The 26,862-nt window shown below is 57.1% G+C and overlaps 3 protein-coding genes across 7 annotated transcripts in view; 2 read left to right on the forward strand and 1 right to left on the reverse strand.

Moving 5' to 3' along the window:
- Positions 1-4,233, forward strand: part of ANKRD11 (ankyrin repeat domain containing 11) — a 118,191-nt gene extending 113,958 nt beyond the window's left edge. For 2 of the 4 annotated variants that reach the window (XM_081336123.1, XM_081336124.1), the window contains one exon: positions 479-4,233. In XM_081336123.1, coding sequence (XP_081192249.1) covers positions 479-664 — 186 coding nt within the window. In that variant the 3' untranslated portion in view covers positions 665-4,233. The remainder of the gene's footprint in view (positions 1-478) is intronic. The other 2 variants (XR_014027530.1, XR_014027531.1) reach the window with 2 other exon arrangements.
- Positions 4,234-8,543: 4,310 nt separating this feature from the next.
- SLC22A31 (solute carrier family 22 member 31) lies at positions 8,544-13,824 on the forward strand. The gene is made up of 9 exons (XM_081336175.1): positions 8,544-9,637; positions 9,780-9,883; positions 10,670-10,824; positions 11,324-11,492; positions 11,681-11,826; positions 12,024-12,132; positions 12,260-12,474; positions 12,734-12,845; positions 13,245-13,824. The coding sequence occupies exons 1-9, from the start codon at positions 9,275-9,277 to the stop codon at positions 13,636-13,638; spliced, it is 1,767 nt and encodes a 588-aa protein (XP_081192301.1). The 5' UTR covers positions 8,544-9,274; the 3' UTR covers positions 13,639-13,824.
- A 52-nt stretch (positions 13,825-13,876) lies between these two features.
- On the reverse strand, positions 13,877-24,559 carry CDH15 (cadherin 15). 2 transcript variants are annotated; one of them, XM_081336071.1, is made up of 14 exons: positions 24,459-24,559; positions 21,316-21,477; positions 20,484-20,639; positions 20,128-20,272; positions 19,458-19,618; positions 18,815-18,943; positions 18,066-18,251; positions 17,464-17,717; positions 16,960-17,099; positions 16,487-16,705; positions 15,878-16,117; positions 15,204-15,340; positions 14,956-15,111; positions 13,877-14,674 (listed from the first exon to the last, which is right to left on the reverse strand). In XM_081336071.1, the coding sequence occupies exons 1-14, from the start codon at positions 24,510-24,512 to the stop codon at positions 14,477-14,479; spliced, it is 2,337 nt and encodes a 778-aa protein (XP_081192197.1). In that variant the 5' UTR covers positions 24,513-24,559; the 3' UTR covers positions 13,877-14,476. The 2 variants fall into 2 exon arrangements, with proteins under 2 accessions (XP_081192197.1, XP_081192198.1); XM_081336072.1 differs by having other exon boundaries at positions 21,316-21,474; positions 24,459-24,546.
- Positions 24,560-26,862: the final 2,303 nt, after the last annotated feature.

Genomic DNA, 26,862 nt, shown 5'->3' on the forward strand with positions numbered 1-26,862 from the left:
CCATCTGCTTTGCTCTAAAAATAAAAGCCGAAGAATCTCATTTGTGTGACGAACAATAGCAAATATTCCAAAAGCTAACAAAAATTAAAAGCAATGCTGATGGCCCAAGAAGTACTTTAAATGTCAGAGCACAACCTTCTCTTGAATGGCCCTCCAAGCAGGAAATCCTTCTAATCTCTAGACTAAACATTTGAGCTGTTGGTTCAGGCATCCACTGATAAAACGGGCAACGTTTTTGCTCCTGGCCTCCATGCACGTGACTCCGAATTAATCTTTCCCACCCAGCCACCCCCATCCCAGTCGAGACGCGGCTTCTCCAGGGGGAGAAGCTGGAGGAGGGTGTCCCTTTGGGGCTTTCCCCGTAGCTGCCTGCTGACTCCCCTTTGGGGGAGGGGGGACCCTGAGGCCACAAAGGGGGGAGTTTCTAGGCATCCGGGGCCTTCACGCACTCAGGGCGCTCTCCTCTTTTCTGATCCAGACGTGCCTGCTGATGCGCCAGCAACACGAAGCCGCAGCCTTGAACGCAGTGCAGCGCATGGAGTGGCAGCTGAAAGTGCAGGAGCTGGACCCTGCCGGGCACAAGTCGCTCTGCGTGAACGAGGTGCCCTCCTTCTACGTGCCCATGGTGGACGTGAACGATGACTTTGTGCTCTTGCCAGCATGACAGGACCGTGCCTGCGGACATTTTCACTGCAAACTGGCATGGGTGGGCGCCCACCCCCCTAACTCCCCTCTCCAGGATGGGTGTAGGTGTTCACACACACACGCACACAGACACACACACACAGACACAACCGCTTGCTGATGAATCCCTAGTCAGACGAGGAGGAAGCAGAACATCTGTGGCAAAACCATCCGTGGCCCTTTCTTCACGGAGCCCCAGGCGCCCCGGCTGCAGGAGCAGAGGAAGGGGAGGCGTGGCTCCTTCCCCGCCACTCTCTGGCAGGAGCAGCCTGCAGACGGCGGCAGGTTCAGGACTGGTGGAAGGAGGAGGGACTCGGCGGGTGCCGGAAGACTGCCAGGGCCCCCTCTCCAGTGGGGGAGCTGTAGCGGCCGCCAAGATTCGAAGTCGCCACAGCCTTTGGTGCACTCACAATTTCTGCCGTTTGGAGTGCTTTGATTCTTCCATTTGCCTGTGGGTGGATCATCCCTCCAAGACCCTGCAGGGCTAAACTGTGGGGGGGGGTGGGCTTGTGGGGAGGTGGGGGTAGAAGAGACAGGCAGTCCCTTTGGTTCTTGTTGCAGCCGGGCACCAGGAAGACACCGAGCTGCACTCTGGCGGTGGTGCACAGAGTCGCCCCACTGGACCAGCAATCTGGGGCCCCTTTCAAGCGACCCAGCCTGGGGTGGGAGGCGCCTCGGCACAGAGACCAGAGACGTAAGTGGCGCAGAGCGAGGACTGTGCAATTCTGTTTTGAAGTGGAGTAAAATCCATGTGGTTCATATATATATATATATATAAATATATATATATAAATATATATTTTCCTTTAATCTTGGGCATTTTGTTTCTCTTTCTGAGACCATAACTTGAAAAAAGAAAAAGATAAAACACTACAAGAGCCAATACTCATATAAAAAGAAATTGTATCCCTTAAAAGCTGTACAGTTTTATATACATTAACAATGTACTTTTTGCTGCCTTCTAGATAATTTATTTTGCAACACATTACTGCACAGTTGTAAATAACTTATGTACTGTAACATCACTTTCAGTCATGTGTAAAGAAATAAATTAATTAATTAAAATGATCTTTGTATGTATAGTTCCCCCAAGGCAGCACCCCTCCCTTCTCTCTGACCCAGGGGCCCAGCGGCTCCTTCCGCCCCGTGCAGCAGGCAGGCCGGCCGGCCGGCCCTGGGCTCATCCTTGCCTCCTTCCCTCCCTCCCTCCCTCCCTCCCTCCCTCACCAGGGCTCAGCTGAGCCGTGCCCTGGGCTTCTCTGGGCAAGGCTTGACATTTTGGCACAGACTGATCTTGAAAGAGTGCCGTGCTCCCCTTTGGAGCCTGAGAAGCTGGTGGCTGCTCTTGGCACGCGTGGGCAGAAACAGACCTTTCATGGGGCAGGACCTCAGGGCAGGGGGGGTGCAAGAGCGGCCAGGACGGTCAGGCCGCTTGCAGTAGAGACGGTGTCTGCAAGGCCGGCCAGGAGAGCCTTGGGGTTTCTGGCCCAACTTGGCCCCGCTTCCAAATTGTGGATTGTCGAGTAGAATTTTGTAACCAGGAAGTTTGGAGCAGCGCGTGCTTGGCTCAGCCCTCCTCTGAACAGCTCTCAGGGCTTGTTTTTGAGAGTCCTTGGGACAGGCAAGGAGGTGGCTGGGTGAAAAGGGAGCCTCCTGTTCCCCAAAGCTTTTGCCAAGAGTATTTTCCTGGTTTTGTGGTCTAGGAAGGCTCAGTTCTGTGATTGGTTTCTCGCGTAATGCTTATCAAAATCTTTTGGGACCGGTTGCTTCCAGATCTGGACTGTGGACTGACAGCCCTGAATCTTGGGGAATTGCTGGCTAGCAAAGACTGGAGGACTCCCCCCCAATGCAGAAGTAAATTTATGGAGGCAAATGTGGACCTGTCACTCTGATGCTTACAGGGAGGTTTATTCCTGAACCTGCCTTGTTCTAGCAACCTGCATACGGATTCAGAATGAGTGGCTGGCACAGTTCTATTCTTGTGCTAGCAAGGGGGGTTTTCCCTGCTCCACCGTGAGAAAATTGGGGAGCAGAGACAGAGAGAGAGTGGTAAGGCGCAGGCTGGGGCTCCTGCCCGCCCGCAGAAGCTGGCTGAAGGGAGTCCTGGGCCCGGCTGCTCTCCCTGAGGAGGGGCGGCTGCTTTGACAGGCCGTGCTGAGCGGAGGCTCGTCTCTCGGCGTCCTTTCTCCCTCCCTCTCCAAGCTTTCAGCCAGCAAAGTCCTCCTCTGAGGCAGGTTGCAAAAGACTTGCACGGTGGGCAGTTGGCAATTTGCCACGAGAGCCAGGACACGCGGGCAACTTCTGGAAAGGGCAGCAGGGCCGCCGTTTCCCCAGGGCTTCCCCTCAAGGCTGAGCCACCAGGAGGGAGGGTCTTTCCAGCCTGTTCCGACCCAGCTGCTGCACGGTGCCTCTCCTGCCTGGCCTGGATGGCTGGCTGGCAGGTTAGTGCCTATGAAACTCACCGAGTGCGTGGGGGGGATGGCGGGGAGGACACCTAAGAAGCCTTTGGCTCTTAGCATCCGGTGCCAGGAAAAGTTTCTTTTGGAACGCAGAAGAAACAGGGAAGCCACCCTGCCTGCAACTGTAGTGCTTCTTCATTGGTGGGTGCCAGCAGAGCCTTCGTGGACTGGGCTTTGGGTTTCAGAGGGGGGGGGGCGGTTTCCATCACCTCTGTGCACATGGACGGAGCCAAATTCTGCTTGAAAAAGTGGTTCTCCCACTTTGTTCAACCAGAGAAGTGTGAATGCTCCCCACCAGCAAAGTGTTTTCGAGTGGGGTTGGCAGCACTTGAAGGTGCTCGTCTTGGCCACCTCCAACATCTGCTGGTGGCTGATGAGCCCCTGTGCGGCTTCTGCGGGAAGGATCCGAGTCCTCCGGAAGCCTTTTCCCATCATGCTGCACGGGACAGTTGCAAAGCTTTCCATCAATTATGGGGAAACTTGTGGTTTAGCTACTTCCCGCTACTCGGCACCTGTCCCCGTGTTCCACCTCTGAAGCTACAGGGATCCGGCTGTCTCTCTCTTTTCTTCTCGATCCCGATGGGAATCCCCTCTCCACCCTCCCCCAGAGCCATCCTTTAAAGCCTGAATCGTAGCAGGAGCGTAACAGCCCTGGGTGATACTGTGCATTCTGTTGATTTGGACACCCGTGTAAATAGCCCTTCTTGTTAAATCGCTTCTGCCAGACAATTGTATATATACGTGTAAATAATTCTCACAGGTTAATCCACACACCCTTTTATTTGTATTCGTGCAACTTGCATAGAATGTGGAGTTAAACAGCAGCAGGGTGCATTGTTTGTAATGTAATCATGTATTTTTTTATTTTTTATTTTTTACCAATGTAGTTGGTGTACATATAGTTTGTCGGTGCCGGTGCTGCCGAGGGCACCGTGAAACTACCCTTTAGCCGTACAACTTCCTGCAGAAAGAGACGAAGTAAATACAGGTGGTATTTTCCACACTTGCATGTACAGAGAGAAGTGCAGAGATGCTGTTGTCCTTCAAGAGATAATGTTCATAAATAAAAAATTTTTTTTTTAAAAAAGGATGTGTGCTATGGGGTTTTTGATTTTCGCTGCTTCTCAAAGTGTTTCCAAACGGGCTCTCCTCCCCTGTATCGGTGGTTCAGGCTGTGGGCCTTGGACATTCCCCAGCAGAGTTTTCCTGCAGAAGCCTTTCTACAGAGAGGAAGCCGAAGGAGCGAAGACAGACGTACCTCCAAGGTTTGATGCATCTTCCACCGCAGGCCAGCCCCAGACTTTGCTAAGCGGGGCGGATGTTGGCCATTATCGGGCTGAAGAGAAATATAAAGTTACCCGCTGGTATGTGCCCTACATGGCAGGAAATCGGATAGTAGGCCTGGTAGTTCTTTTTCCGATTAAAACGCTTGGCTCAAGGCAACCCTCGGCGTAGCCAACCGAAGCCCACGGATGCTGCTGCCTCTGCACCTTCTCCAACTAATACTCAAGCCAGACGGTTCCTGAAACTTTCCTTCCAGACACGAACCTGGCTTTCTTCCTCACACATCGCGGCAAAAGCTCACCTTGGCTTCTAAACTGGGGCAACCGGGGGTTTGCGGGTTCTCGAAATTTGATAAAATCTTCACACAGAACCCCCTTTCAATTTTTTTCCTCGTTTCCAGCCCCAGATTATTTTTCCAGATCAATCCTGGAGTCTCCCAACTTCTTTTGGCCACCTCTATTATCGGAGGCACGGAAGGAGCCAAGGCTGAGATCCGAACTGCCTAAATTCTGGATTTCTGCCCTTTCCCCAAATGTTTCAGCCCAAAGCGTCTCAAAGCCGACACGTGTTCGCAAGACAGAGCTCGGTGCTTCCGCGTCCCCTACATTTTCAAATACGGAGAGAGGCGCACATTGCAGCTCATCTCTTTTTTCTAAACTTCTAATCCGGAAGGCCGAGAAGTCACACACACCGCCGCTGGGGAAAGCTGCTGTCCCGACCGGCAGAGTCGCATCCGCAAGATTGTGATCTGGAGGTCACGCAATCTACTTTTCATTTTGTTGTTAGCTGCGAAGTCGTGTCCGACCCATCGCGACCCTATGGACAACATTCCTCCAGGCCTTCCTGTCCTCTACCATCTTCTGGAGTCCATTTAAGCTCGCGCCTACTGCTTCAGTGACTCCATCCAGCCACCTCATTCTCTGTCGTCCCCTTCTTCTATTGCCCTCGATCTTTCCCAGCATTAGGTTCTTCTCCAGTGAGTCCTTCCTTCTCATTAGGTGGCCAAAGTACTTGAGTTTTAGCTTCAGAATCTGGCCTTCTAAAGAGCAGTCAGGATTGATCTCCTCTAGGACTGACCGGTTTGATCGCCTTGCAGTCCAAGGGACTCGCAGGAGTCTTCTCCAGCACCACAGTTCAAAGGCCTCAATTCTTTGGCGCTCAGCCTTTCTTATGGTCCAACTTTCACTGCCATACATTGCAACTGGAAAGACCATAGCCTTGACTATACGCACTTTTGTTGACAGGGTGATGTCTCTGCTTTTTAGTGTGCTGTCTAGATTTGCCATGGCTTTCCTCCCCAGGAGCAAGCGTCTTTTAATTTCTTGGCTACAGTCCCCGTCTGCAGTGATCTTGGAGCCCAGGAAAATAAAATCTGTCACTACCTCCATTTCTTCCCCATCTATTTGCCAGGAATTGAGAGGGCCAGATGCCATGATCTTGGTTTTCTTAATGTTAAGTTTCAACCCAAGTTTTGCACTCTCCTTCTTCACCTGCAACAAGAGGCTCTTTAGTTCTTCTTCACTTTCTGCCATTAGAGTGGTATCATCTGCGTATCTTAGGTTGTTGATATTTCTTCCGGCAATCTTAATTCCAACTTTTGATTCATCTAGCCCTGCCTTTCTCATGATGTGCTCTGCATATAAGTTAAATAGGCAGGGCGACAGTATACAGCCTTGCCGGACTCCTTTCCCAATTTTGAACCAATCAGTGGTTCCGTGTCCAGTTCTCACTGTTGCTTCTTGACCCGCATATAGGTTTCTCAAGAGACAAATAAGATGGTCTGGTACTCCCATCTCTTTAAGAACTTGCCACAGTTTGTTGTGATCCACACAATCAAAGGCTTTAGCATAGTCAATGAAGCAGAAGTAGATGTTTTTCTGGAACTCCCTAGCTTTCTCCATGATCCAGCGTATGTTGGCAATTTGATCTCTAGTTCCTCTGCCTCTTCGAAATCCTGCCTGTACTTCTGGTAGTTCTCGATCCACATACTGCTGAAGTCTAGCTTGTAGGATTTTAAGCATGACTTTACTAGCATGAGAAATGAGTGCAATGGTGCGATAGTTTGAACATTCTTTGGCACTGCCTTTCTTTGGAATTGGAATGTAAACTGATCTTTTCCAATCCTGTGGCCACTGTTGAGTTTTCCAAATTTGCTGGCAAATTGAGTGTAGCACTTTTACTGCATTGTCTTTTAAGATTTTGAATAGCTCAGCTGGAATACTGTCACTTCCACTAGCTTTGTTGTTGCTCAGTTTTTCTAAGGCCCACTTCACTTCACATTCTAGGATGTCTGGCTCGAGGTCAGTGACCACCTCATTGTGATTATCAGGGACGTTAAGCTCATTCTTGTATAGTTCTTCTGTGTAATTTTGCCACCTCTTCTTAATCTCTTCTGCCTCTGTTAGGTCCCTGCCATTTTGGTCCTTTATCATGCCCATTTTTGCATTAAACGTTCCCTTCATCTCTCCAATTTTCTTGAAAAGATCTCTGGTCCTCCCTATTCTATTGTTTTCTTCTATTTCTTTGCACTGTTCATTTAAGAAGGCATTCTTATCTCTTCTAGCTATTCTCTGGAATTCTGCATTCAATTGGGCGTATCTTTCTTTTTCTCCCTTGCCTTTCGCTTCCCTCCTTTCCTCAGCTATTTGCAAAGCTTCCTCAGACAGCCATTTTGCTTTCTTGCATTTCTTTTTCTTTGGGATGGTTTTGGTTGCTACCTGTTGTACAATGTCGCGAACCTCTGTCCATAGTTCTTCAGGCACTCTGTCTATCAGATCTAATTCCTTAAATCTATTTGTCACCTCTACTGTATATTCAACAGGGATATGATTTAATTCATACCTGAGTGGCCTAGTGCTTTTCCCTACTTTCTTCAGTTTAAGCCTAAACTTTGCAAGGAGAAGCTCATGGTCTGAGCCACAGTCAGCTCCTGGTCTTGTTTTTACTGACTGTATAGAGCTTCTCCATCTTTGGCTGCAGAGCATATAGTCAATCTGATTTCTGTGTTGACCATCTGGTGATGTCCATGTGTAGAGCCGTCTCTTGGGTTGTTGGAAAAGAGTGTTTGCTATGACCATCGCATTCTCTTGACAGAATTCTATCAGCCTGTGCCCTGCTTCATTTTGTACTCCAAGACCAAACTTGCCTGTTATTCCAGTTATCTTTTGGCTTCCTACTTTAGCATTCCAATCCCCCATGATGATAAGAACATCATTTTTTGGTGTTAGTTCTATAAGGTGCTGTAGTGCTTCATAGAACTGGTCAATTTCATCCTCTTCAGCACTGGTGGTTGGGGCATAGACTTGGACTACTGTGATATTGAATGGTTTGCCTTGGATTCGAACTGAGATCATTCTGTCATTTTGAGGATTGTATCCCAGTATTGCTTTTCCTACTCTTTTATTGACTATGAAGGCTACTCCATTTCTTCTGAAGGATTCTTGCCCACAGTAGTATACCTGATGGTCATCTGAATTAAATTCACCCATTCCTGTCCATTTTAGTTCGCTGATACCTAAGATGTCAATGTTCAGTCTTGTCATCTCTTGTTTGACCACGTCCAGCTTTCCTTGATTCATGGATCTTACATTCCAGGTTCCTATGGAGAAAAAATCTTTACAGCATTGGACTTTCCTTTCACCACCAGACACATCCACAGCTGAGCGTCCTTTCGGCTTTGGCCCAGTCGCTTCATTCTTTCTGGCGCTACTAGTACTAGCCCTCTGCTCTTCCCCAGTAGCATATTGGACGCCTTCTGACCTGAGGGGCTCATCTTCCAGCGTCATATCGTTTTGCCTTTTGGTACTGTCCATAGGGTTTTCATGGCAAAGATACTGGAGTGGGTTGCCATTTCCTTCTCCAGTGGATCACGTTTTGTCAGAACTCTCTGCTATGACCTGTCCGTCTTGGGTGGCCCTGCACGGCATAGCTCATAGCTTCATTGAATTACGCAAGCCCCTTCGCCACGACAAGGCAGTAATCCATGAAGGGGCTACTTTTCATAGGGTCCGTTAAACACGCGGATATTTGTGCAGCCTGTTAGCCTGGCTGCTTTGAACCGCGACTTCCTTTGTGGCTCGGCGAGTTGCGCTGACACACCGCTGCTCTCCCTGGACAAACTGTTGCACACACAAGCCGTGAAGTGTGCAGATGTATTTTTTAAAAAAATTAGAGGACGGGGAAAGGAAATGAAAGGTTGGCGAGATGTCGCATGGTAAAATTCTTTTCCAAACGGGGCAATCCAACAAAACTGCCCCCTCCCCGCGCCAGTATTTTTGCACAACTTGCTGGAACGCAACCCGGGAAGGGAAGCGGCCACTTGTTGCAAGAGGCGAAGACAAACAGAGCAGCCTCGGACGGAGGTGGAGAACAGCCTAAGGGGGGGGGGAGTCGGGCAGGGAAGTTGCCCAACTGGACTGGGCAGATTTTGCTCCGCTCGCCAGCCGCTCCCTGCCCAGGAAAGGCCCGGCCCCCCCGCCAGCCCCAGCTCGGCAGCTCCTCGCGGCACAAGAGGCGGCCTGCCCCCCTCCCTCCCTCCCCCCCCAGCGGCTAGCCGGGCCAGTCTGCCATTGCAGGAGCAGCAGCCTCCCGTCCACGGCGGGGCCCATCCGGAGCGGCGCTCGACCCGGCCTCCGGCACCTCGGGGCTCGAGCCTGGGCGGTGGGGAACGGGAGGGCTTCGGAGCAAGTACAGAGCGCCCTGCCGCACCGCCGGCTTCGCTCGGCTCCGGGGAAAGGAGCGGTCGAGCAGCCCCTTCCCCGACGGCCCGCCCCGTCGCGCCCCGCCTGCCCCCCGGCCCGCAGAAAAGCCGCGCGCCGCCGGCCGGCCGTCTCCGGTGCCGGGAGCGCATGGAGTTCGAGGGGCGGCGGCTGCGCCAGGTGGGCGGCTTCGGGCGGCGGTCGCGCTTCCTGGCGGCCGCCTCGGGGCTGCCCAACGCGGGGCTGGCGCTGGGGCTGGCCGCGGGGCTGCTCCTGGCCGCCGTCCCGCCGCACCGCTGCCGTCCGGACCCCGCGCTGCTCCCCGCCGCCCTGCGCAACGCCAGCGGCCCGGAGCTGCGCAACGCCTCGGCGCCGCCGGGCAGCCGCTGCCTGCTCTACCGCTATCCGCGGCCCGGAGGCGGACCCGGCCGGCCCAACGGCACCGGGCCCTGCACCCGCGGCTGGCAGTACGCGCTGCCCGCAGCCGGGCTCCGCTCCACGCTGGTCACACAGGTGGGTCTGCCGCGCGGAGGACCCGCCGCCCCGCGGCTCCCTTCGCCGGGCCGGGCCGACGGGCCGGGCGAGCTGCGGGAAAGCGGGAGGGGGAGCCCCGGCTGGGCTGCTGCCTCTCTGCTGACGGCCGCTTCCCTCGCAGTGGGACCTGGTGTGCGCCAAGCAGTGGCAGGTGCCGCTGGAACAGACCACCCACCTCCTGGGATGGCTGGTGGGCTACGCGGCCCTCGGGGCAGCCTGCGACAGGTAAGTTGGCTCCGCTTCCCCAGGTGGCCCCTGGGCCGTTTGATCTTCTGGTCGGCCCCACCATGAGGACTGGCCGCTTGGCCGTCTGCCATCATTGGGAAAGCAAAGGCTGTTTCTGTGCAGGTGTGGCAGAGGCGGCTGCTGGCACCTGCCTGGGAGGGGCTACTTTCCAGGAAGAACTTCTTGTTTTCATCCCCACTTAATAAGATGATTCACAGGGCCGTTGTAGCTCAGCACTGACGCCCGAGTCCCGTGTTTGCTTAAAAGCAATTATTTCCTCCTAGCCAGCACTCCTGAGGTGAGGCACGCTTGGCGGAAGGGAAAGCTCCTTCTGCTGAAATCCTAGCCTGTAGTCGTGACCCTGGACCTCGGATGGCCGCTTGAGTCGGGAGGGGGCCGCCCACGGGCCTGAATGCAGACAAGTCTTGCCAGCTGCCTTCAGGAGCCCCACGGCGGCTTGTCTTTCTGTGGGGAGGCGGGTTGTCAGAAAGAGCTGTCAATTGGATCAGATGAATTTTGGGCGAGCTGCCCTCCTGCAGCCTTGCCCTAAAATGGACTTTGTGGAACCTGGCATTTGGGGGCGCTCTCGGGCTCCCTGGGCCAGAAGGAGGGGGAGTTGGGCAGCCCTCCGGTTGGCTTTCAGGAACCGCTGTGCAGTCATTTGTGTTGCTGTTTCAAACAGAGGCCAAGCAAGTTGCAGCCCTGAATTTTGCTCCCTTGTGACCTGGGACGGGAGCTGTTTCAGTGCAGTCCCCCCCCCCATTCCGTGCTCCCTCTCTCCTCCAGATTTGGCCGTCGGACCACCTTTGCTCTTTCCTTGGTGCTGTCCGTCCCGCTGGGCTTCGGTGTGGCGCTGGCAGTGGATTACCTTATGCTGGTTGTGATGCGGATGCTCTTTGGCGCCATGCTGGCGGGGGGCTTCCTCTCCCTCTACGTGGCACGTGAGTCATTTCTTGCCCACTGGCTGTACTGCCCTCCAGGACAGGCGAGAAGCAGGACAGCCCCCCCCCCAGGTCCTCCTTGCTTCCAAAATAGCCCTCGCTTTAGGCCCATCTGCCCAGGCCGAAAGCACCTTTGCCCCCAGTGGACTCTCCGGCCTTGGAACAAGGGGGATTCAGCCAGTGCCGCCGAGAGAAGGACAGTCCCTGCTTTGGGGCTTCCCTGGTCAGGAGCTGCTGCCCTGAAATGCAACTTCCTGGGGACCTGAGTGGCTTCCATGGGGGTTGGTGGAGGCCCCGCTTCCCATGGGCACGTTTGAGAAGCAGGTGGCCCTCCAATGTTGCTGGACTACTTCGTGGCCTCCCTCCCTGTTGGTTGCTGAAGCCGGAAGCTCAGGTGCCCCCAGTGAGACTCGATGCATTTCATCTCGGCCAAAGCAGCCCCCCTGACTGGGTTCTTCTCCGCCTTGCCCACTCATGCACTCCCTCTGCTTCTCCTTAGGCCTGGAGTTGTGTGATCCCCCCCACCGCCTGACGGTCACCATGAGCGCCAGCTTCTTCTGGGTTGCTGGGCAGCTGATCCTGCCAGGACTGGCCGTAGCCGTCGTGGAGTGGCGGCTGCTCCAGGGGGCCATCACATTGGGGTTGACTCTGCTGGCTGCTTGCTGGTGGTGAGTGGTGTCTAGCTCTGGATGCTGAGAGGGTCTGTGTCCCCCCCCCCCCGTCCCCATTTGAGGCATTCCCTCCTTCCTTCCTTGCTGCCTCACCTCCTTTAGTGGATGTGCATAGAGGACTCACTTCTGACAAAGCTACGAGCCCCAAAGGCCAGTCCCTCCAGTCCCGATTTCTCCCTCCCCAGGTCTCCCTCTCTCTTTCCCGAGTCAGCCCGGTGGCTCTTGGCCACGCAGCAGCTGCAGAGAGGCAAGCAGGCCCTGCTGGACCTGGCCAGGGGCAACGGAGTCAGCCTGGGAAATGACTCCCCAACAGGGGAGCCCTTCTTGGCAGGTGGGTCTGTCACTGGGCCTTGCTGGTTGCAGCCATGTGGGGGCTACCTGGATCCACAGACTGGGAGCCCCTGAGTGGAGTCCATCGGAGGTGGGGGCGGGGAAGCTCCCCTCGCTCACCAGAGGCCCTCTTGATTCTGGCTGTGGCCAGGCTGCCTCCCCATTGGGCCTGGGATCAAGTTCTGCCTTTGTGCCCAGAGACGGACAGCCGGGCAGGAGACGTCCCCAGAGCCGAGTACCACAGCGTCTGCCGGATCTTCAGCACACGGGTGGTGTGGAAGAACAGCCTCATTCTCGGCTTCACTGCGTAAGCGTCCCTGGGAGGGGGCAAGTGTGGGTCTGGGCAGAGCCTCCTGCACCAGGGACCCCCATGTGACGTCTCCCTCCCCGTTGGCCGTCAGACATCCTGCGGACTCAGCTTCCTTCCCCACCAGGTTCATTGGGAGCGGCATCCGCCACTGTTTCGCCCGCAACTTGGCTCCGTACGCACCCCGCTTTTACTTCCCCTACTTCCTGCTGGCGGGGAGCGAAGCGGTGGCCATCCTCTTCCTCTGCCTGACTGTGGATCACTTTGGCCGCCGGGCGGTCCTCCTCTTTGGCACCATCCTCACTGGGGTTTCCTCCCTGCTCCTCCTGGCCCTGATGCAGTGTAAGGAGACCCAGCTGCTGGGGGGCTTGGGGGCAAGTAGGAGAGGACCTGATCCTGCTCAAGGGTCCTGATTCTTGCATTGCTGGGCCCCTGCGAGGGGCTTCCCTCTCCCCAGATCTGGCCTTCTCCAGATTGAGTCACTTGGCTGGCTGGCTTGAGTCACCCACTGAGCTTTGTGTGGCCGGAGATTTCCCTGCTAAGGGAAGGGTCAGCAGGAGCATGTTTGGCCAGCCTCTCAAGCAGCCCCCTTCCCCCCTAGATTTGATGGCCTGGCTTGTCTTGGCGCTCTCCATCCTGGGCATTCTGGCATCTCAAGCTGTTGCTGCCCTCAGCATCTTCTTTGCCAGCGAGGTGCTGCCCACTGTGGTCAGGTGAGGAGGCATCAGGCGGCCTGTGTGGGCAGACGGGCAGGGCTGGAGCCTGGCGTTCAGCTTCAAGCGAGGTTGGAGCCTTGCCCAGAGGCCACCCTGGGCCGACTCCCAGCTGGCTCTCCCAGTGAGCCCAGCCAGCGGGGCAGCATCCATGGGCAGACAAGGCTCTGCTCCTGGGGGGACCCCTTGCGCTTGTGCCAGGAGTGGACGAGGCTGGGGTCGGCCCCCAGCTGCCTTCGCTCAGGTGATTCGTGCCAGTTCAGGGCTCCAGGTGGAAAGCCAGGGGCTCTGCCCGGGGGCCACGAGGGGCTGGCTGCTGGCAGAGCTGGGGCCGAGGAGGAAAGGGCCCCCGAGGGCAGGGGCCTTGCTGCTCCCCAATGGGGATGTTTTGCCTTGCAGGGGGGCTGGGCTGGGCCTCATCCTGGCTGCACACACACTGGGCCAGGCGGCCACCCCGATCATGGACATCCAGCACAGCCGGGGGTTCTTCTTGCACCACGTGGTCTTTGCCTCCTTCGCCATCCTCTCGGTGCTCAGCGTGATGCTCCTCCCGGAGACCAGCCACAGGCCCCTGCCGGACTCCGTGCAGGAGGGGGAGAGCCTGCACCGGCCCCCGCTCTTCCACCCCACCCGCCGTCACTGCCGCCGCCAGGACCAGCTGCCGCTGCTCTCCACCCACACGGGGGGCAGCCCCTACGGCCCCGAGAGCTACGCCCACCTGGTCACGGCCACCAAGAAGATGCTGGGCAGCCATGGGGGGGCACTGGTGGTGGGGGGCAAGGCCGCACACTGACCCCAGAGACCTAAGGGCATGGCAGCGCCCAGATGAGAGGGCCCCGGGGCCCCAGAGGGAACATTTTTGGCCCCAGGGTCATCTGGGGACAGGAGGAACTGGGCAGCCTCTGTCCCTCTTTTCTTGGGGAAAGAGTGACTCCCCTTTTCTTTGTGGATATGCAATAAACTGCATGCTGCCTTTGTAGTTCATTTTTCTTAGGGAGTTTTATTGTCAATCCCCCCCCCCCCGAGACCTCCAAGCTTTCATTCTTCTGGCTGCATCCGCTGAGCACCTTTGCAGCACTGGGCTGGGGTTATGGGGGGAGCACAGCCAGGTTTACCCACAGCTGACCGGAAGCCGCTTTTCAGGGCGGGGCCTGATCAGTTCTATCGGGGGAGGGTGGCTGTTGCTCTAGGTAGTGCCCCGGGAGGGGGGCATCACCACTCGCCTCCTGCACGGTTGCCAGTTCTTCCTTCTCCCCATTGGCTCTTTAGGCCGAGTGACCCTCATGGCCCCTGGATGAGACTGTGGGGGTCCCGGGGGAAACAAGGGGTTGCACGGGTGGTCCTGGGTCCCTGGAACTCCTCCAGCAGACGCCAGCAGAACCGGGAAGTGCCAGCAGAATCTCAGCTGGAGGCCTTGAAAGGCACCTCGGGGTCACTGCCCGCCCTCGGCTTCAGGGCACTGTCCAGCCAGAGACGAAGGTGCAGTTGGCAAGAGAGTGGCTGGATGGGGGCCCTGCCCCCCGGGGTGCAGGGAGAAGCAGCCGGGCACGTGCCCCACCTGCCGGCCAGGAGGGTGATGCTGCAGCCCAAGCCAGGTTGGTCCAGTCCGGCCCTGCTACTCCTCCTGCCCCCTACTGGCCGTAGAGCTCGGCCAGGCGCTGGAATCGTGGCCCCCATTCGTGGAGGTAACAATAGTCCTGGTCTTCATCTTCCAGGCTGGACAGGATGGAGCTCAGTGACCCGCCGGCCGAACAGTCCCCCTCGTAGTCATAGATGAGGGCCGTGTCATAGGGGGGGACGCTGGGGTCGCTGTTGGCTGCCTCCAAGCCCTACGCAGGAGACGGAGCAAGAATGAGCACAGTAATCCAGAGAAGGCAGAAGGGACCTGAGAGGTCTTGTAGTCCAGCCCCTCACCCAAGGCAGGAGGCCTGGCTTATAGCATCCCCATCAAAGAAATTCTCCAGTCTGTTTCTGAAAACCTCCAGTGACGAAGCACTGGCAGCTTGGTCAGCTGAGCTGGTTGCAAGGCAGATTTAAGAAAGGCTGGGCTGGGGTCCCCCTCACTCTTCTCCCACCCTCCCTCCCTGCAGGCCTCCTTGCCACCTTTCACCTCGTTGATGAAGTCCTCGATGTCGGAAGGGCATCGCTGGGGGTGCTGGTACAAGGCGCCGCTATGGGGGGCATCCCTCCGCCAAAGGGGCTTCCCCCTGGGAGTCGGGGGGCCAAAGAGATTGGGGTCACGCAACTGGGAAAGATCGTAGGCGTCCTGCGGGCAGAGAAGGGATGCACGGCCATCATGACCCCATAGCTTAGAGGTGGGGAAAGGAACTGGCCCCATGGCAGCCCCACTGGCCTCACCTGGTCCTCTTCGCCGCCCCCCTGCTCGTCGTAGTTGAGGACATTGTCACGCAGGTCGTCCTGCCAGGCGCCCAGCAGCCCCTTGCGCAGCGCCTGCCGGCGAGAGTGCTCCAGCCCAGCCAGCAGCAGCACCAGCACTGCCCAGAGAAGGCGGGTCAGAGGCCCCATGCCCACCACCCTCCCAGCACTCAGGGCAGCCAGCCACACCTGCCCTCTGCGCTGCGAGCTCTTCCTGTCCACACATGCCCTGCCCTGCCATGCCCGGGCAGCCTGGGAAAAAGCAGCCGGCCAATGCAGCCCCCCCCCCCCGTCAAATAACATAAATCCACATTCTGCTCCCCCCCCACACACATTGCTGCAGGAAAATGGGGAGGGGGCTTGGGGCACACAGGAGGGTATCTTAGTGCCAAGGTCTTTTTCTTTGCAGCAGGAAAGTTCTTCAGCCCAGGGGAGATCCTGGTGATGGACAAATGTCCACGCCTCCCCCCCCCCCAGGTCCAGAAATAGGACATGCATCCATTGGCTTTACAGATCCACCAACCTCCCAGCATTGACGCCCCCCCCCCCGAACTTGGGGCAGATGTCCAACTGTTCCCACTTCCTTTCTGGGCCACTGGGGATTGCAGATCTTCAGCTGCTGGGCAAAGGTCCCAATCCAGCATTCAGGCACTTACACAGGAGTAGGACAGCACTGCAGAGGATGGTCATCAAGGCGCCCAAACTGAGGCCTGCCATGGCCCCCACGGTGGCAGCTTCGGGAGCCCCACAGGTGCCCCACCGACTGCAGGCACAGACTGAGATGTTCAGCAGCTGCTCTCGCACCCGTGGTGGGATGCCAGAGTCACTGAGTAGCAGGGGCAGGATGTGAAGACCCTCGTCCACGTCCACGGGAGGCTGCAGTAGCACGTGGGTGCCTGGAGTGGGTGAGGGGAGTGGGGGGGCATCAAGTTTTTGGTAACTGGGAATTGGACTTTCCCGATGCTCAAAAAAAAGAAGGCCGGGCCCTGTCCCATGGCAAAAGAGCTCAAGAGGTCACTTTTCAGCTGGTTTCAGATTTTTAGTCCTCGTATTCACCCAGTTTGGAGTCCGGCAAAGTCGAGGCTGCCAGAATCACCACGACCCCAGCCCGGTGCCTGGCAGGCTCCAGCTGGACCAGAGGCTGTTCCAAAGTATGTGCTCTGTGGGGAGGAGCCTCTACCAGGAAGTCCCGTTCAGCCCCCTCCCCAAAGCCTGGGTTAGGGTCCCCTCCCGCATCACACGTGGGACCCAGGAAGCCCAATTACCGTTGGGGTGGCTGAGAGTCCAGTTGTGGGCACTGCTGGGACCAAGATGGAAGCGGAAGGGCCCTGCGTGGGGCGCCAAGTCCTCGTCAGCGGCGCTCAGGACCAAGCCAGCCCCTCCTCTGCACAGCGACCCCGTTGTGGGGAAGAGGGAAGGTGCATGGTCATTGACCTCCAGCACCTCGATGGACAGGGTCCCAGTGGCCGTGAGTGGAGGGGTCCCTGCGTGAGAGAGGCAGATGTGGGCGCAGCAGACCTTGGGGTGGGCTGAGCGCTTTCCCCAGCTTCTGCTCTTTGGCCAACGGCTGCTCAAAGGGGAGCCCAGTCCTGACCTGGCCAAGGACCCTCCCCGAGTCCGGACCAGCCTCAGCTGCTCCTTCTGAAATCGGTTAGCGGAACTTTTGACCAGGACGGAGTTGCCCTCTGAACCCCCCTTTGCGTCTTCTCTCCCCATCCTCCCCTGCTCACCCCCTCACCATTATCGACCGCCAGGATCTGTGTGATGTACCAGCCATCCAGGAAGGTTGAGCGTGGGGGGACTTTCTGGTGGGCTTCCATCCGGCCCGATTTGGGGTCCACCTGCAGCCAGCTGGCCAACTCAGAGGCCTGCAAGTACCTGGAGAGGGGAGACGGGCTCAGGGATGTATGCATGTACACCCCCCGTGTGCAGGGCTTGCTTCCCAAAGAGCAAAGAACAGAAACCCCCCCTCCCCAATTTGCCAGACCCTCTGGAGATCCCAGCTGCATCTGGAAAATGAGTGGGGTGCAGGGCTGACTCAGAGGCCGGGCAACAACCCAGCAGGGAGTCCTTAGAAACCATCCTGTGGATTTTTGCAGGGTTTGCTTTTAGGGATGGAGTTAATGAGGACTAGAGACTTCATTGTGACCACCAGAAGGAAATGGGGGTTGGGCTTGCTGGATTTTACCCTGAGTTCCAAACCTGTGCAGAGTCTCCACTGGCCGGCTTGGATTTTGCTCACCTGAGCTGCTGAGCCTGTTGGGTGTCTGGGTCCCTGGCCCGGAAGAGGGTGATCTCGGTGCCGGCAGCTGCCCCTTCGTTCACCCTCCCCCTGCAGGGGTTGTCCAGGAAGAAGGGAGGCTCGTTGGCATCCATCACCTGGAGCTGCACCGTGGCCAAGGCGTGGGTGGCCTTGGGGGCGGAGGGGTGCAGGGGGCTTTGGTTCTGCACAGAGACCAGCAGCTCGTAATGGTTCTGCTCCTCGTAGTCCAGGGCCTGGCAAGTGGGGGAGAGATGGGGAGAGATGGGGAGGGGGGCACCAGCTCTTCTGGGCCGCTACTCACACACACACACACACACACACACACACACACACACACACACACACAGCCACACACAGCCACACACACACACACACCCCACGGCTGAGCCTTGGCCTTTGCTCTGCCCCCACCTCCGCTTCTGTCATTCCACTTCTGTCCAGAAAGCTTCAGACGGCTGCCAGCCCACCACGTGGGGTGGGGGCTAGGGGTAGGCGAGGAGAGGCTCAGCTAAAGCTGCAGAATGAATCTTTTCTGGGCCCACATTGCCCCTGCGCCGGAGCAGAGCCTGGCCTTTCCTTACCTTGGCCAGAGAGATGACCCCCTCATTGGTCAGGGGGTCCGGGTGGATGGAGAAAGCTCCTCTGGGGTCCCCCTCCAGGATGGTGAACTTGGCCAGCCAGTTGGGAGAGCCTGGCTCATCTTTGTCCTGCACCGTCATCCGGCCAACCTCCACGCCGGGCTGGTTCTCGGGGGCCTCCATGTGGAACTACACGAGAAGGGGGGCAGGCTGACCAAACCGTGGAGGAGCCCCCCTTTCACCCTGCTCCTCGCCCGGGAAGAAAAAGGGGTGGCTGAGGGTGACCCCACCAGCAGTGATGGGATCTTTGGGGTTCCCGTGGGGCAGCTAAAGGGGATTCTAACAGCTCTGGGAAAAGGAGATTTACTCCCTAGCCAGCTCACCCACCCACCCACCCACTCCAGACTTGAGGGGTTTCAGGTGGGGCAGCAGAAACTCAGCCAAGCAGGAATTCTGCAGAGAGCTGCTCCTTCGCTGCCCAACCTCTGGTAGCAGGGTAAGACAAGACCCCGTTCACATGTGAGGGTGGGGCAGTCCAAGATTGGCCCCCTCCCCTCCATCCCATGATGCCAGGGGGGTTCGGGAACCTCATCCTCTAAGCTCTTGGCCCACCTCCCGTGCCAGGGACCTTGCCCAGCAGTGCTTGAACGGGGATGCCCAAGGAGGGGAGATGTGCAAGGGTGGGGGGTGGGGATAACACTGCCTCTGCACCGTCTCTCCCCCCCCCCCAGGAGGAGGGGCTGCTCTCCCACCTCATCCAACGTGAATTCAGGGGGGTTATCATTGATGTCGTCCACGTAGATGACCGCTGTAGCTGTGGTGGTCAGGCCTTCTCCAGCCATGTCGGCCACCTGGAGTGTCAGGTTGTAACTGCCCATCCCCTGCACAGGAGTGCCAGAAGCCGGTAAATGCTCCAGGAGCTCACAGTAATGTCCTGGGTTGTCAGCCAGCCGTGCGGGGGACCCCAGGCCACGCACTTGCTCGAGGGCAAAGCAGCCGCTCCGCTTTCTGACCACCCAGTTTTGCAGATCAAATAAAAAGTAATGTCGGCTACAGATGCCTCAGGCTTCATCAACTAGATGTTTTAAATACTATTTTGTGCAGTTCTTAATAATAAAATAAATCCAAGTCTTGTTGCTAAAGATAAAGCAATAATGCTCAGCGAACAATTTGATTTTGTAGAATAATCAGGGAACATTTTATAACAATAATTTTGAAAGATTCTACAGTGGTTGAAATACTATAAGTTAAAAAGGAGGCACGGGCGTCGTAATTAGGAGATCTCTCTTCTCCCCCCTCCCTTTCCCATGGCCCTTTTCCTTTCATTTTGTGCCCCTTTGTCCCTTAATTAGTGGCCAGAAGCTGCATCCGGACACACAAGGGAGAAGTCCATACCTCGCGGTCCAGCCCTTCTCCGGCCATCTGGATTTCGCCAGAGAGCTCGTGGATGGTGAACAGCCCCGCCCCTTCTGGGCCCAGGATGGAGAAGCGGAGGGCCGCGTTGTCTGTCTCGGGGTCGTCGGCATCTGTGGCTTCTGCCTTCAACACAAACGTCCCTGAAAAACACCGGGCACTTTCAGAGGCAGCCTGGGGCAATTTCTCTCACAGCTGAAACTTTTCTGGGGCCTCTTTGGAAACGCAATTGTCGCACACAGCACAGTTTGCTCTGCCACGTGACCCAGCCCCACATGCTCAGGGGTCACGCTGTAACTGTGGGAGAATCAAGAATGGGGGTCAGGATGATCACGATTATCGTTATTGTATAATTAGTGCTTCGAAGGGCAGCCAGAAATTGCACAGGCAGGGCTGCTTTCATGCACTTCTCCAAATAATTACATTAAATAGATGGTTTGGTGATTCAGGGCTACTTAACTATGGAGATGCACCATGAAAAGTAAACGCATCCCATTCCCGAACGAGGGCTGGGCCCTTGTTCCGGTCACCCAAAGTGAAGGCAAGGACAGGGCCTGCCTAGGCCAGGGCAAAGGGGAGCCAGTACCGCAGGATGCGTTCTGCCCCTTGGAAGATGCTTGCCCAGACCGAGGGGAAGGTCCGGACTGCCCACCTGGCTCGGCCCCTTCCGCCACGTGCCCCGTGAAGACGTCCCGCTGGAAGAGTGGCCGGTTGTCGTTCTGGTCCAGGACGACGATCTCCAAGTCGGTGGGCTCTTCCAGAGGCACCCCGCCCAGGTCGAGGGCAAAAGCCTTGAGCTGGCGGTGGGGAGACCAGAAGGAGGCCCATCTCAACCGGGGAAGGCAGCCTCTGCCCCCCTAAGGGGCTTATTGGGCAGACGATGCAAAGTCTTGAGGGTTTGATGGAGGTGGGAAGGCTTCCTGCCCCCACCCTTTGGATAGAACTGGGGGGGGGAGACCCAAACATCTGAATGCTGAGCTGATCAGAGTCCAACCGCAGCTTCCTTACCCGAAAGCGGTCATGTTTTTCCCGATCCAGCACGGTGTTGAGGTAGACCTTGCCGCTCCGGTTATCGATGGAGAAGATATCCTTGGGGTCTTCATCAACCCCAGGGCCCTTAATGCTGTAGACCACCACCCCTGGCTGCTGCTTGTCTGACTTAATCTGCAGAGAGGGAAGCAGACTCTGGGGGGTGAGAAGGCCTCCCCGAAGCTCTTTCCCTCTCACCCCACCCCCCACACGTGAAGCTGAATGAGGTCAAAATCCCACCAGGCTTTGGACAGCAGAAGCTCCTGAGTCGGACTATTGTCCAGGGACGACTCTGGCTGCATTTTCAGCCAGTTTTTCCAGCTGTTCCTACAGAGGTCAAGAATGAACATGTGGCATGCCGAAGAAGGCCTAACGGGGCAATTAGGACTCCCTTCTAGATCCCCTGGAAATGTGGACTCAAACATCATGAGGCATAGGTAGCAGCAGACCCATAACCCCTGACCATCATATGGGTTGTGAACACCCATCCCTCAAGGTGCTAATCCCCAAAGCGTGCAAAAGGGCGCCAATTCAGTGATTGCATTTGTGCTGCCTCTAAGCTTGCCTTTTCCTCCGTCTGCTTTGCCTCTAGAGCGGGAGTAAGTCCGGCCGTGGGGGACTGAGTCCCTGGCCTTGCCATGCAGCCGGTGAGGGCAGTGGCCAGGGTGGGGCTCAGAGCTGGACCGAACAGTGGCTGTCCAACCACTCCCTCCTCCGTGGCACAGCAGCAAAAGAAGAGCTGAGCTTTTTTCCGCTGGTCCCGAACCTCCTTCCCTCCTCAAACTCAGCTGCCCGTCTCTCTCGTGCCCACCTGGACCAGAAGGTGGGGCAGCCGCCGGTAGTTCTCAGGTAGGCTGATGGGGGGGATGACCCAGGCCCGCTTGACCCTCCTCAGAGCGGCCTTCTCCCGTGGCTGCAGCTGGGGAACCGGATGCCTGCGAGAGGCCAGGCCTCTGGCACCACAGGCGTCCTGCTGGGAAGAAGAAAAGGCCAGGCAGTCAAAAAAGTCAAGATGGCGGCCAGGGCAGTGCCACTGAAGTACTTCCTGATTCTTGTGTGTGTTATTTGTGTGGGAACGGGGAAGGAGGAGGGCTGGGTCAGCCTGCCTTGGCATAAAATCAGAAGAAACCAGAGACCTCATGTCCACCCAACATATTTGATTAACAAAAGGATGTTGATGCCTTTGGACAGCTGCTGCCAGAGTCCCTCTGACTTTTTCTGTTGCTGCTCTGTCACCCCCCACCCTCTGCCCCACTGCAGGGATTAATCCCCACATGCAGCACATTTGGCCAGCAGCTGCTCAGACCGGGAAGGAGGCCGCGTTTCGCTGGGGAAGAACTCATTCCTAACGGCTGGAGGGTTATGCGTGTCCCTTCTTTAAGGAGGCGAGCGCTCCGGCAAGTTAAGAGTGATACACAGCCCGGAAGACCCAGAGAGTCCCTGATGGGGGCCCGGCTTTCTTCCCCTGTCTGGGGAAATACACTTTCCTCTTGTTAGGCACAGAAAAGCAGCATTTGGGGAAGGAAACAGATTGCAATTTTGGCAGAGACAACGTTGCTTCAAGATGAGGCATTCTCAGCCCCCTTCAGAGGCTGGGTGGGGGGGTCCAGCCAGGAAGCCCACCGGGGGCAGGGAGCCTATGGCTGCTCCTCTTTCCTCCCCACCAGCCCTGCCTTGCGTGGGATTTCTCAGCCAAGGGAGTGGCTGGGACTTCCGGCATTCCTTCCCTGACTTTGTTTTGGGAGAATTCGGCCTCTGGCCCTTTCCCACATGACGCTCCAGACTCTCGGGGACTCTCCGACCGCAGCCGGGCTCGGAGTCTTTATTCGTTTCAAGATCCTGGTCATACCAGGGCTACTTCCGGCCCAAAATAGGTTTGTGAAGCATGGCCTATAAGCCAATTTTAATTAAAAGCCATTGCAATAATTTTGGAAGCCTGACCGAAGCATTAACTCTAAAACATTCCTCAATATTCAGGGAGATCACGAGACTTTCAAGAGGCTGCCTAAAGCAGACATGGGAAAAATGTGATTTCATCCCATTTCGTGGGGCGGAGGCTGCAGCCAAGGAGAGTCTCTTCTTGCAGACCCCTAACTTGGGGACTGGCCGGGGGGCTCATGGGGATGTCCTCCAAAGACGGCCGTGAAGAGTTTCCCGCTTGGAGGGGCCTGTGCTGGTGTCAACGGCCCTCCGGATCTTGGATCCCGGCCACTCCAGGGCCCAGGCAGTGCCCCGTGCGGATTGGCTGATCCTTCTCTCCGCACGGGAGCTTGGCCAAGCCCGGCAGGCGGATCCCTTGGTTGAAAAGAGATGCTTTGCAGGCTCCCACCCTGGGGCTACTCAGAGGGACCCTCCCTTCTCCCGGCCTCGGCCAGCTCTGAGTTCCGCTCCAGCAGGTGGCTAAACAAATGCAGAAGCCGCTGGTGGAAGAATGCCGCCTCCCCCCTTGCCCTCTCCTGCTGGGCGTGGCAGGCAGCTTCCCCAACCTGGCGCCCTTCTGAGGGGCTGGAGCTGCTGAGTTGACAGGAAGTGCAAGTCAGCAGATTAAGTCCCCCCCCCAGAAAACATTGATTTAGAGGTGGGGGGGGTCTTGCCAACTTGCACAGAGGTGGGTTAGTTTCAAATGGGGGGGGGGGGTTTCTACCAGCCACAGGACTGGCCAAGCTCAGCCAGAGGCTCAGTTTAAGCCTCTGGGGGCAGAGAAGAATTTGGGGAGGGGAGATGAACTGTGCCCTTCCTTGGCCCCTCCCTGCAATTTCCCCCCTCAGTTAAACTTCACAGCAAAGCAGATCTAATGCAAGCCACATGCAGCCCACTCCCCACCCACCCCCAGCCGAGGGCTCGCATTCTTCCACTCCCAGCGGCCCCCCCCCGCCCGACATTCCAGGCTTGTGTTGTCTTGGGGCAGCTGGCAGAGGCGATGGGGGCGCCTCCTTCCCTCCCTGGGCAAAGAGCCAAAGGGCTGCCTAGCTAGGACAACGCCAGGCATTTTGCCCCGTCTCCACCTCCGAAGGAGCAGCATCCTCACCCCGCAGAGGAGGGCTGGGGAAGAGAAACTCCTGGGGCTTTTGTGCAGAGTTGGGTTCCCTCTCATTTTCAAAGCCTCTTTGCCCCCAAGGCAGACAGGCACAGTGGGGTGGGGAGCCCTCCGTGTGGTACCCAGAAGCCAGAAAAACTGGACGGGCTGAAACCTGTGGCTGCTGGATTTCACTACCTTCCAGGTTTCCAGCCTGGGGGAGGGACCCAGGGCCCCTGGCATTGGCCCCCTTTCCAGACTTTAAACCAAGGTTCACGGAAAGCCTTTCTGACATGGGCCAGATCTGCTAGGCCAATGCAAAGGCCTTTTGCAAGACTGGCCTCCTGGCCCAGCGCAGATGTTGCCTCTCGGTCACCACAAGGCCGGGAGGGGCCCCTGCGGGCCGGGCAGGACCCTGGCAAAGGGCAGTTGCCCCGCTCCTCCTGTGGGGGCTTCTCCCCACTGATCAGCCCCAAGAGCCTGAGGGGACGCCAAGACTCTCTCCAAACAATTTAAGGATGGGGGGGCACCAAGGCTGGTCACCATCGCAAGTCCTGCAGCATGGTCTCTGTAGTCCAAAGCAGGAGCTGCTGAGGATTCCCTTCCCACAGCAGAAGAAAATGCTCCAGCCGCTGCTAGGAGCTGCCCCCCTCCCCAACAATGGATTTTGAATTGGAGTGGGAGGAACTGCAGACTCTCCGCTGGAAACCCCTCTGGCCTCCACCAGCAGATCCTTGGCTGGATCCCTTCTGACAGCTGGGAGAGCCACCCTCCTTCCTTCCTTCCTTCCTTCCTTCCTTCCTCTTAAGAGGGGCCCTGAAGCCCACCTGCATGGCTGGGGTCTCCTGGGAAGGCGGTGGGGCTGCAGGGCCCCAAAAGAAGCCACACACACTGAGCCCCAGCAAGGAAGGACCTCAGCCCCACCCCGCCTGGCTTACCTGAGCTGCGAAGGTGGCCAGGAGGCAAGAGCTGAGCCAGAAGAGGGGGACCATCTTGGGGGGGCGCCTGGTCAGCCGTTGCTGGAGCCCCTGCTGCTTTCCTCCTCTCCAAGGGGGCTGAGGCAGCTCAGCCTGGGACGGGAGCTAAAATAGCCTCGGCTGGCCGGCCGTGACAGACAGCACATGTGTTGGGGCCGGTCCAGAGGCTGGGAGAAAAGGGCCGGATGGGCTGAGCAGAGGGGGCGGGGGGGCAGGGAGTCCAGGGGGAGAACAGCCATTCCAAAGAGAAGCCGAAGGGGAAGGAGCAGCGGTGGGATTCAGCCGGTTCGCACCAGTTCGGCAGAACCGGTAGCTAATTTTTGGTTGCCCAGGCCCAGAATGGACTTCTGGAAGCGGCATCCACGCAGAGAACCGGTTGCTCACCTCTTTGAATCCCACCACTGGGCAGGAGTGAAGAAAACCCTCAGCTGCTGGCTATAGAAATTATTCTTCTAGTAAATTATGGAACTAAGCTTTTATTTGCTATTTAATATTTGTTGCGTAAGGAGACATCCTTAGTTTTCCAGTCTTTGTCAAGAAGAGGTCAGTGTCGGGTGATTCTGTCAACATGTCCCTCTAGTTTTATTGCCAGTGTTACGAAAATCTTTCCCGCTGTCTTTTTGGGGATTTTTAAAGCCCCTCAAGTCCCTCTGCCAGACCAGAAACTCCTCAACCACCAAGGGCCAGCCAGGAGCTCTTGAAGGCAGAGCCGCTGCCTTCCTCTCCCCACGGAGGGCACCCCACACTCTGCCCTGGCAGGCGGAGCAGCAGCTGCTGCCACCTCTGTTGGCTCTGAGGCAGTTGGCAATTCTGGGGTGTGTGCGTGTGTGTGTGTGAGAGAGAGAGGTCTGGCAGAGCTGCAGCACCAGCTGGGCACAGGTGCTCCTGCCAGGAACGGCCAGACTCTCTTCCCGTGGAGGGAGCCCGCTGTGTGGGCAACCCTCCTTTGCTTCCTCTTCAGAGGAGAGCGAGTCAGGATCGCAAGGGCCACGAGGGCGGCACCCGGGACGGGTCCCCTGACTCGCGGGGCCGTCCGGCTTCAGAGCTTCGACCTCGGCGAAGGAGCATCGGCTGCCCTAGCGGAGCGCAAGCGGGCCTCGGTAATGCCGCGTGGCGGCCAGCAGGGGGAGCCCCAGTACTGGCAAATGGCTGAGAACCGCCGTTGCCTCGCCTCGCGCGTGGAGGGAGAAGGGCCCTTCAGACGACGCGGACGCCTCCGTGCACTTTTCTCGGGAGCGATGGGGGCGGGGCTTTGCCAGGGCCTCCTTCGGGCTTTCTTTTTCCCACCTCCCAGTCCAGCTGGAGGAGCATGTTCAGGTGCCCAGATCTGATACAGCAAGCTAAGCGATAGGAGTGTTCCAGTATCTCAGGGGTTGCCCCAAAGAAGAGGGAGTCAAGCTCTTCTCCAAAGCACCTGAAAGCAGGACAAGAAGCAACGGATGGAAACTAGTCAAGGAGAGAAGCAACCTGGCACTAAGGAGAAACTTCCTGACAGTTAGAACAATTAGCCAGTGGAACAACCTGCCTCCAGAAGCTGTGGGTGCTCCAACACTGGAGGTTTTCAAGAAGAGATTGGACAACCATTTGCCTGAAATGGCCCTAGGGTTTCCTGTTGAGCAGGGGGTTGGACTAGAAGACCGCTAAGGTCCCTTCCAATTCTGTTATTCTGACCCAGCCTGGCTTCCTTAAAGGGGCAGAGATTCAGCCAGGAAGGTTCAGATTGTGGGGGAGACATTTCTCGGTCACTCACTTCTGGCTATACTGCCTTGGGAGAGCAATGGGACCCAGAAGGACCCAAGGGGACCAAGTGACTCCTTTAGGATCCCGTGACATCCACACGCATGTGGACCCATGAGGAAGGGGTGGGCTTTTGGTGGCCAAAGCGGCCAATCCCCTTTCAAGGCCACTGGCTGATTCCAGCTGTCGCTTCTGATATCGTCTCGTGGAACCGCTGATCAGTCCCGGTTGGCTCCTGGCCACGCTGCCCTGTCACCGCACATCAGCGCCTGGCCTTGACGGGATCTGGAGCGCAAGAAGAGAGCCAGATGAACACGAGGCATATGGGAAGGGCTCCTGGGGGCTCCGCAACATTCCTCAGCCCAGAGAGGGGTCAACCTCTTCACCGTCCCGAAGGCTCGGTTGGAAAGTCCTTCTGGAGACGTGTGTTGCAGAAGCCGCTCCGGGAGGACAGGCGGCAGCCAAGCTCTGAATCCTGACTGCGTTTTCGGCCACTGAAGGAAGGGCGGCACCTCCCCTTCCGAGGCTCTTCCGTAGAGGCGCGAGGGCCACTTCGTGAAGCAGGAGCTGCATCCAGCTATTGCATAAGGAAAAATGCTTCCTTTGGCCACCTTGAATCTTCTGCTGA

This window comes from Vipera berus (genome assembly GCF_964194415.1).
Source record: "Vipera berus genome assembly, chromosome: 10".
NCBI classification, from domain to species: domain Eukaryota; kingdom Metazoa; phylum Chordata; class Lepidosauria; order Squamata; family Viperidae; genus Vipera; species Vipera berus.